We start from the raw sequence: 10,891 nt of genomic DNA on the forward strand, positions 1-10,891 counted from the left end.
CCTCTCTGACCACCTATGCCCCAGTCATCTCCGCAGAGAAAGCGCATGAGCAGCTGTCGGTTGCCCAGATCACCCCACTAACCCTTTACCTACCAAACACACTATTGCAGCATCATGACATACAGTGGTGGAAGAAGTACTCAACATGTTTTACTTAAGTAAAAGTATCAATACCACAATGTGAAAATAGTCTGTTAGAAGCTAAAAGTTTGGTATTCAAAATGTACTTGAGTAAAAGTGCAAAAGTATTGGCATCAAAGTGTACTTAAAGTACCAAAAGGTAAAAGTTCTCATTGTGCAGAATGTTCCATTTCACAAGTTTTCAAAATGCATACACATCTTTTGAAAGATCTACAATGCAACGTGTTGTGAGCTTGTGAGTACTAGATTGGCTATTTTCAAAGACTAGACTAGAGGGATTGCAATAGTGGTTTCCAACTCTGGTTTGTCCAGCACTGTTCTAGTTATTAGGTCATGGACACCACCTTGTGGTTCCTTTATGCCAATGCAGGAGCAACACTACTCATGTGACAACAAATATTGATTATTTCACAAGAAAACTAGACGTTTATTAGGCTACCCATGGTAATTAAATAAAAATAAAATAAAGCGATGATTAACTTGTATATTACTTTTTGTCGTGAACACTGGAGATTAAAGACAGTGTAGTGGAAGAGCAAAGATGGAGAGAAATGTGCTCCAGACCTCAGACGTGGGAATGCAAAGTCTGAGGTCTTGTACAAGTACTAGTACAACTTGTACAACTTGTACTTTGTGTCAGTGTACCGAAGACTCCTGGCAAACATCTGTATATTGTGAGTATAAGTGTAAAACGAATTCCATTAATTCAGACGTAAAAATTGAAAGCCATGAATTCCCATGTTATAGCTACAACAATAGCATTCTTTGATATTGGAAAAATAGCAAAAGACAGTAATAGTATTTTAGTCCATAATTGCTGTCTGGTGCAGTGGGTAGATGGATATGTGAATAATAACCATTATCTGAGTGGTGCATTAAGGCAATGCATGACTAATCATCATCATCATAATCATCATCATTGCTATAACCTTATGAAAGATTTCATGTCTCACCCCTGAGGACAAAGGTCACATCATGTGTCTTATTGAAAAATAATCTTTATTCCTCTCTTATCGTCTGTCTGTTTTCCATCACAGTGCATCATCATAATCATCATCATCATCATCATCATGACCACAGACAGTAGAACAAAGCTAACACAATAGCACTATGACAGAGGAGAGAGAAATGTCAGCCACACATTACAGTCAGGTACATTCACCATGGACAGAGACATGATCAGACAGAGAGAGTGACAGTGAGAGAAGGACAGACGGAGGGTTGCTGGCAGTCAAGGTTTAAAGATCATCCATGTGTGTATAAAAGTATGGGCTGGGTGTGTGAGTGAGGAGTCAAAGAGAGAGAAGAACGGGGATGTGACATCTTGTTCCTTCGAAGTAGGTAGTTAAGGTGTTGGTCACTGCGTGTCATTTAGCCCTTGATCATTAGAGCAAACTCTGTGAGAAGAAAGCGAGATAAAAGATTATTTCAAGCTTTATTTCTAAACTGGTCAAGTTAGCAACTGTTTATGTGGTGCAGTGTAAATTCTGGATGTTCTTTCAAATCACATGCCAGTTCTCACAGTTTAGTTTTTACTGTAGACAATAATGGTTATTGCATTGGTTTGGTATATGAAGTTTAGTATTATCCATCTCCTTGTCAGATCTTTCAGTCTTGTATTAAAAAGAAAGTATTCAAATAAATCTTAACGATAGCTACTTTTCCAGCCACAGTTTACCATCAAGTCCTAGACCTCAAAATTAAGTCAAATCTATCTGATCCCTGATCCCTGTTATAGCCCCTGTTTTTAATAGAATTAAAATCTCACCATCTTCTCCGATCATGCCATCACCATCAGCGTCTCCGGCCGCCAAGAACGTCTTGGTCTCAGCGTCAGTCAGAGCCCTGGCGCCTGCAGCGAAGTTCTGCAGGAAGAATCTAGAGAGAACGACCAAAAATAAATATTATGAAATGTCACATGATAGATTGTGTTTATTGTTAATTCGTCCCTTATTGTATTGAGACAATCAGTATAGACCTCTGACTGCTCTGGCAGGTCATGAAGTTTCATGACATGAAAGATATGCTCTATTCAATTCTATTCTATGTCAGCCTTTAACATGAGACTCAAGGAAAATGTTGGCGTATAGAGTTACTCCTTTGAACCGCAAGGGCTGAGTTTTTCAGATTCCTCCAGGCATGGACATCACGCTAGATTAACTGTGGCCCAAACACAGAAATATGATCTGGGTGCCATTGAAGAGAACTGTTCTCCTGTACTGTATGTGTATCTGAGGCAGTCTAAGAGAGTTTTGCGTACTTCAGCTCCTCCTCCTCAATGAAGCCGCTCTGGTCCTGGTCAATGATGTGGAAGGCCTTCTTCACATCCTCTGCGGACTTGGCTGCCATGCCGATCTTGGCAAAGAACTCCTTGTGCTTGAAGGTATCGGGAGCTGAGGAATGAGAGAGACAGAGAGATAGAGAGATAGAGAGAGAAAGAAAGAGAGAGAGAGAGCGAGAGACACACAGAGAGAGAGACAGAGGGGAATTAATCTTCAAATCAAATCTTCAAATCTCGTGAATATATAAAACATGCATGAATATTATTCTTGACATGATCTATGTAGGCCTACAGTGTGTTTACATTAAGGTCTCCTAGTGTGTTAACATTAGAAGTTACCGGTATGCTAATTCATGCTCCGTCGTATAAAATAGCAGATCTACAAACTCACAATGCGTCGCAACTGCGACGACAAAGTATAAATCAGGGTTTTCTCTCTTTATTATGCAAGCTACCTTTCTCCTTCCCAAAGTAAATATTAATATTGGGATATTATAAAACCTGGCATTTTGAAGGAGTGCCACAATGGCTGTCACTTCAGTCTCCTTACAGTACAGTATGTAATCCTACAAATGCCATTGAATTCTGACTATAGCCTCTATAGCATGACTGAAGTAATGCACGTGCATTATTTCTGAGCTCCATCTACAGTATCTATCTATGTGGGTGGTCTTACCTTTGCAGGCTGCAAGGGCTGCAGTGATGTCAGCTTCTACGAGTACAGCGGCGAGTGCCATTTTTATCTGAGGGTAGGAAAGAAGTAGATAAATCATCATTTAAGCTCAAACAAAGGAGAAGGAGGCATCATAGGGTACATCAGAGTGTATTGCACTCAGCTGTTGAAGCATTATTAAGCATGATACTACTAAGCATTATATCAGACATCTTAAATCTATTGCAGTACAGCTAGTAAATGACAGGGTATTATAAGTCTGAATCTCTTCATAAAGCCATACAATGTATATTGTATCCCCTATGCCAGTATTCTTTTGAGTTAATCACACACAACAAAAAGTTTGATTCAAAGGATCAGAAAAGGTAGTCCACTTTTCCCAAATCAGGACCTCCAAGCCAAAAGATTAAAGATCCTTTGCAGTTCTGTTTAAGGTTTGGTAATGAATTCCTTAATTCCTTGGTTAGTCCAAAGATAAACTTGGTTTTGTTGTTGTTTAGGATTATCCCCTGTAGTCCTTCTCCTGTTCCAGTGCAGGAAGCTCATTGAGTTCAATTGCAGACTTGCTGAAAGATTTGCTTCTTTTCTGTGGAACTCACCTCAAGTTTCTGAGCACTAAGATTAAAATGTGGATTCGCTCAGATGAAGCTGGCAACTGCAGTAAACTCCCCTGGATATCCTCACAAGCTTATATACCTTCTCTCACCCGAAATATGAGGCATATGTAATAGACACGCATCGGAGTGGGTGAAAATGTGGCCAGTGGTCAGAGCTGTTCTATTTATATGTACATAAATGAAGACGCTTAAATGGTACGCATGGGCCTATGCAAAAGAAGTTGATATTGCGTCGGGCTAATAATATACGGTGCTGATTTGGGTGATATATGCTATGCTCTGATCATGGATATCTGGACCATATTAAATAGCACACAGCATCATGGACGGAAAAGAGAGGTACTGTACTGTGTTTCCTGAATTCAATTACATTTAGGTGATTAGATGAGTAACCTACTAGTTTTATTATCAATCAAGGATAAGCATTTAATTTAGGCCTATTGAGCGTTTAATAATCTGAATTGTTATTGTGTAGCTTATACAGCAAAATATACAACTAATGTATTTCTCCAATTATGACTGATTAATGATGCATGCTCTCTCTGAACAGAATAGTTTGGTGAGAATTAACTTTCATATTGGCATGCACATTGGCATGCGTAAAATGTCTGCAATGTTACTCACATTACCAGAAGATTTGGCTCTGAGATTGGAAAAGGATAACTCAAGTCACAGTGAATAGACTGCCTAATACATTGCAATATATGTATTCTATTGTTTTATACTTAAAATAATAAATATTGATATAATAATCAATCAAATGTGGAATAAAGAACCATAGAATTTCACAAAATGTCAGATTTCATTTCAGAAGGACAAAGGCTGTGTGTAACCTAAAAACGATAGGCTTAAAATTGCTGTAGCATGCGTGACACTGTAAATGGTTTGGGAATCTAAGATTGAGTCAAAACATTGGAACTGTCCAAATTCCGCCAAATATATTATAACTGAATCAAACCATGATCCAATTTGAACACTCTATGGCACTTTTTTAAAACATGGTTTTGTCAGGTGCACAGTGCAAAATTAAATTATAGAATTTGGCACTGTGGTTCAAAAAGGATAACTCAAGTCACAGTGAATAGACTGCCTAATATATTATTGTAGGCAATATATAGCCTATTGTTTTATATTTAAAAATAAGAAATATCGATATAATAATGTTAAAATGTGGTATAAAGAACCACAGAATAAATCAGATTTGTAGTGTAACCTAAAAACAATAGGCTTAAAATTGCTGTAGCACGGGTGACACTGCAAATGGTTCGGGAATCTAAGATTGAGTCAAAACATTGGATCTGTCAAAATTCCGCCAAATATATTACAACTGAATCAAACTATGATCCAATTTGAACCCACTGTGGCACTTTTTAAAAACATGGTATTGTTCGGTGTACAGTGCTAAATGAAATCATAGAATTTGATTTTAATCTGTGCACTTTCATCCAGTTGAAGACTTCCAGCTAGGTTATAGTCTTCCTCTCTTACACTCATGTAGGCTATTTCTCGTTAAGGCTTTGGAAGTATTTATGATGCTATTTTAGGAAAGTTTATATTTGCATAGGCTGTTGTCACTCAAGCCCTTTAGATCTTGTGTAGGCCCAATGAAAGAGAGGTATCTAGGCTATAACACACAACTGTTTGTACTGGGGAACTACAGTAGTCATCTACATTTACAAAGAAAGGCTTATAGCTTATTAGAAGTTATCCCAGTGAGACAATGTATAAAAATGCCTATTTAGATAATAGGCTTCACTCTCTCCACTGTTAACTCCGTACTTACTGTACAGTAAAGACAGGTGTAGAATTCTGTAATAAATCAATTCTATAACAACAAAAATCTTCTCTTATGCAGTATCTGGCCTTGACATGAAAATGTCTGAGAAGGACTCATTTTATACCAGCTAGTTTTATGAATTATGCGTTCTTGTATAGGCCTACCTCCCCCGAGCTGTGCATACTGTAAGTAGGCTTATGCTTGTTTTCTTCTTATTTTTTTAAGCCACTTTTTCAAGGCCTTACAAATCAGCCTATAGCCTTCTGGGTGGTCAAATAAGGTCCCTCACCCTGAATGACTGGGTTATGGATACAGTCACTATTCGTGCCCTTATTAAATATCAGGGTTATATTACAAATGTACTGTCTCAGACTTGGGTTGACAAATATAAAGTAAAGCTGTAGGGTATCTCCAGACAGAAAGCTTCCGTCGTCATTGAGGTGTGCTTCAAATGTACATTTTATAAGAACTCCTTGGGGCTAAATTCTCCATTCTTCCCCATTTTCATAGTTAAAACACCTTGCAATGGCACTTGTTTTATATTAAGATAAAATGTTTTCACTAAGCACATAATGTGGGGTGAGATTTTTAGGATGAGCACTTTTCTGAATAAAACTTCAAATGTTTGTTTTTAGTTTCTTTCTGTTTTCACTGCTATGAAGAAAGAAGTGAAACATATTCTGTGTGTCCCTTACCTAGCATTATAGCTCACAATCTGAGAGAGAACATTGCAAATCAATGTGCCTCGCTGACAAAAAGCCATGTAATTGGGGACTAAAGTAACCCTATCCCAGTGCTGGCTCCATTCCTGTGGAACATACTGTATTGCCTCAGACTATGCAGTTGTGCTCAAATCACAGCTTTTGAAGCACATCCAGAAAGCAAGTCGCCTCCAGTGCTGTTCTCACTGAAGCACCTGTCTCTGCCAATGCTGACCATTTATCTAGCAGCCTGTACCACTGGGCTATGCCAAAGCATATCCTCTTTCACTTTCAATCACATCGTCAAAGATGTATAATAGGTGTAAAGTAAGCTATGGTATGGAGGCTGCCATGTTTGGATCCAAAGAATCCTGCTCCAGACCAATATGCACATGCAGACACGAAACAACTCCCCCCCGGAACCAATATTGAACACAAGACATTGCTTTTTTCTTTTAACCCAAAATGTGAGTTTATTCCACTTTCAGAAAAGTGCAAATGAGTGGTAGTACTAGTTTCTCTGAATGCAAGAACAAAACATATTTAAAAAAAACATGGAGTGTAAACACGCTTTTGGGTAATAGGGGAGTTACAGTACAGGGCTGTGACATTCATAAATAAAATGAATATAAAAAAGATACGGACAGGCATAGTGATGGCATTCACAGCAGTGGTTCCATAGAATGCAATTAACCCTTGACGAGGAGGGTGAACTCTGTGGAGAAAATAAGACATGATAGTTAAGAGCTCAGTTTTAGCTAGCTATGGTTAGGCAAAATTCTGAGGGTATGTCCATTCATATTGTTCATCCATATCCATATCAATCCATATCAAAACATATATTTGTGTACAAAACTTGCAAAATCAAAAAAATCTTTCATACAAAGGACTGCTATTACATTTGATCACCAGTAGGGACCACAATTGTAGAGGTCAGACTTGCTAAATGCCCCCTTGGGAATATGTAATGCCTTATACTTAGGCTGTCAATTTGTTTTGATTGTTTACTGGATAACTGAACCTGATGTCTAAAAATGCCATTTGAAAATACAACTTGTCTGCAAAGCTCTGGTTACAGGTCACTGGAGACAGACTTTTACTCTGTGCTCTAGCACTGTACCAGCAAGAAAACACCAGTTGATGCGAAGAAATCAAGGACTTGAGATTGGTTACCTTCAACTCCAAAGGCACCATCGCCATCGGTGTCTCCGGCTGCCAGGAAGGCCTTGGTCTCAGCTTCTGAGAGGAGCCTGGCACTAGCATCAAATGCCTGCAGGAACAGCCTATGGACAAACAATGCCACACAGGTTAACAGGAAGCAAGTGCAGATCTTCTCAACATGTACCAAGACAGATGATGTTGTGTAACTGTGTTTAGGGAGCAGTGGTGTAATGGTGATTTCTTTTGTCACATGCACGCGCGCGCACGCTCACCGACACCGGTAAACCTGTTATGCAAAGTAGCCATTTGGGTATTTGGCTCGTGAATCTAGGCGGTGAAAATTTGCCAGTGGAACACTGTGGTGTCTCATGTAGCAACCAAAAAGGTACTAGAATATCCTACTGTCATTCTTGCCTTTCAAAAGATGTTTTAGAACAACTCATCAAAAATCTATAGCAACAGTGGAATTTAAATGAATTTCAGTGTACTCAAAATGTATTTAATTATTATTAATACATGAAAACACTACTCAGTAACAGTAATGAGAGTACTTGCAATTAGTTACAGTGCTTTCACCACTGGTTATATATAAAACCTTGACTGGGGGTCGTTTTTGAAGAATTAGAATTAATTAGACCCAAAACAAATAGTGGCAATAGCAACAAACTATACCATGTATAACCATTAACATAAACTGAGCCTTTCTAGTCTGGTGTAGTGTCTTTCCAGTGAGAATAAAGCAGAGAATCAGGGCGCTGCAGCGCTAGGAGGGTAATGAACTACTGCAGTACATAGCATATGCTATACGTTGATATAAGAAACTCCAAGCATTTTTAAATAAAGAATGTAATGGAGTAAAAGGTAGCCAATATTTAAAGAGAAATTCAACTATAGGCTATTCATGAAGTTTGAAATTAACAACGTAATAATGAAGTTTGTAGTGCTTACTTCAGCTCATCCTCCTCAATCAAGCCACTCTTGTCCTGGTCAATAGCATAGAAGGCCTTTTCGATAACTGCATCAGACTTTGTGTGCAGACCAACCTTGGCAAAGAATGACTTGTAGTCAAAGCTACCAGCAGCTGTTAGAGAAAGAGAGAGAACACATGGAGAGGGAATAAGTTTCATGCAGCAGGATAGAAAGTGGAAAAGCGTGCATTTCTGTTCTCAGTGAATTTTCACTGCTAACTTCAGATTCCAAGCATTGCCTTTGAAGCTGCATAATGCTGCATTTATTTTAGCTAGAATTTTGGACAAACACCGGAATGGACCATAGCAATGGTTATAAAAGCCATGAAAAATGTGCTTATTTATCTAATACATAATTAGTCAATTCAGTCACTGTCATTAACCAGTGACTGAATAATGATATCATTTGTAATAATAATAATAATAGTAATAATAATAATATTAATAATGAGATAGATTAGGACTATTGGTGGAAGAAGTAGGCTACTCAGATCTTTCAGGCTACTTTCCTAAAATTAGGCCGCCTACCACAGTATAAAAATAGCCACACAATAAACGTTATTTTTTTTACATGGCCTACAAAAGTAGTAGCATCAAAATATATTTAAGTACCAAAAGTAGTTAAAGTACAAATGCTTCTAATTTTTTATTAGCCAGGCCTATGTAGCTTACTTGAGTAAATACAACTTAGTAGCCAGTGGTGTAAAATAACTAAGTACATGTACTGAAGGACTGTACTTAAGTACAATTTGGTGATATTTTTTACTTTCTTCTGTATTTCAAATTTGCAATACTTTTACTTCTACTCCACTACATCTCAAAGGAAAATGTTGCACTTTTGCTCCACTACAATTATATGAATATTTTGATGCCAATACTTTTTTTTACTTTTACTCAAGTAGCCTACATTTTGAATACAGGACTTCTACTTGTAACAGAATACCAACGTTGCAGTATTGATACTTTTACTTAAGTAAAACATGCGAGTAGGCTACTTCTTCCATCTCTGTTAGTAGCCTACATTCCATTCCACCACTGATAGGTGTGTCTTCTATAGACTTACCTGCGCACCCAGCGAGTGCTGCAGCAATATCAGCTGCTTCCACAATACCAGCGAATGCCATTTCTGATGATTTTTGTTCTATGGAGGAAAAAAAGAACATTAACATTTTTAGATTCAAAATTAGTGATCATCTCTGCCTTACAGGCAAAAAACTAAGAAGATTATGTACAGACCTATAGGCTACTATGTTAAACACCAAAAAAAAGCTATAGCTTCCTTTCATTTCGGCTAATGTTGCATTCAATCAATCACAGATGTATTAATATTATTAATAGCTATTATTATTATTATCATTAATAGCTCATAAATGTTTCTGGTTCGTGTTTTATCAGTATATCATGGGAGACAAGATGTTTAACAAGCTTCTTCTTTTTTTTAACCCCACCCAAGGTGTTTGACACCAAGATAACTCGATCCCCCCATCAATTTATAATGTCACATATTAATTAATATCTTCTTTAGCATTATTTGCCCTGGTGGCACATGTCATTCGGCGCCCCTCGGCCTTCTCGTCACAATGCACATGCAGTGTAGGCCAGGCCTATGCAATACTGGCCCCGAACCTCAGTAAAGGTAAATAATGAAACCAATTAAAATAAATAAATAAGGAGGCCTTCCAATCAATCCATTGGGAATTCCCTCCAGTTTTAGGCCTGCGGAGTTTCAGCGTATAGCAAAAAAAATCACAGCAAAAAAACACAAGTTGTAATTCCAATGCAAGTTTCTTCTATTATTCCATTTCAGTGAAAAGAGAAAAGTCCTCGCAATGTCGAGATGAATCAGAATCAATGCATAAAGTGAGCGATCCTTTTACTTCCATCCAGAGCTGAGAGGAGAGACTCACCTTGCTGTCGACCGGAGCAGAATACACCTCAACTTGAGAGCAGGATGAAGCAAGAGGGCCTTCACCTCCCTAATTTATAGTCCTAGGGCTGTGGCCCCTTCGAGGTGTCACTTACACCATATAGGGTTGGTTTAGGACAAAAATGTGTCTAGTTGTCGGATTGTGCTATTTTTACCGCTCGGATCGCTCCCACCGAGGGACACACTCCATATGTGAACAGCAAGAGGGGCATATTTTATGCATACTAAATATGATGCATGCTGCTCATTGGCTGCAGGTTTGCACCGTAAATTGTTTGCCATGCGTTTCCTGTGTAATCCAATTCGGCTAATTGCGGTATGTGGCACCTAGGGGGCACGCGTTGATGGGGAGCTGGTAGCAAGTCAACCCAATTTCAGTCAATGGTCAATGTAGGCCTATGGTCCTTGGTCATTATGATTCATTATTATTATAATCATTATTATTATTATATATATTTTTGAATACAAAAATGATTAAATAATAATAATCTTTAATTTGGTATTTTTGGGAGTTTGTGTTGTCAAAAGTTTTGGGCCATTTTTGGAATAATTATTTTAATTACAACCTTTCTTCTTCTTCTTTTTAATAGACCACATATATTCACCTATCAAGAGACTGGATGGAGAATGCAATTCAAAATAAAT

At 38.0% G+C, this 10,891-nt stretch overlaps 2 protein-coding genes across 2 annotated transcripts; both read right to left on the minus strand.

Moving 5' to 3' along the window:
• Positions 1–1,121: 1,121 nt before the first annotated feature.
• Positions 1,122–3,788, minus strand: LOC308105354 (parvalbumin beta-like). The gene is made up of 5 exons (XM_080456027.1): positions 3,695–3,788; positions 3,099–3,165; positions 2,402–2,534; positions 1,910–2,019; positions 1,122–1,538 (listed from the first exon to the last, which is right to left on the minus strand). The coding sequence occupies exons 2-5, from the start codon at positions 3,157–3,159 to the stop codon at positions 1,513–1,515; spliced, it is 330 nt and encodes a 109-aa protein (XP_080312153.1). The 5' UTR covers positions 3,160–3,165; positions 3,695–3,788; the 3' UTR covers positions 1,122–1,512.
• Positions 3,789–6,636: 2,848 nt separating this feature from the next.
• LOC308105355 (parvalbumin beta 2-like) lies at positions 6,637–10,291 on the minus strand. The gene is made up of 5 exons (XM_080456028.1): positions 10,227–10,291; positions 9,383–9,460; positions 8,300–8,432; positions 7,364–7,473; positions 6,637–6,905 (listed from the first exon to the last, which is right to left on the minus strand). Exons 2-5 carry the CDS (start codon positions 9,441–9,443, stop codon positions 6,880–6,882), a joined length of 330 nt encoding a protein of 109 aa, XP_080312154.1. The 5' UTR covers positions 9,444–9,460; positions 10,227–10,291; the 3' UTR covers positions 6,637–6,879.
• Positions 10,292–10,891: the final 600 nt, after the last annotated feature.

This window comes from Gymnoscopelus braueri (genome assembly GCF_963280865.1).
Source record: "Gymnoscopelus braueri genome assembly, chromosome: 17".
NCBI classification, from domain to species: Eukaryota; Metazoa; Chordata; class Actinopteri; order Myctophiformes; family Myctophidae; genus Gymnoscopelus; species Gymnoscopelus braueri.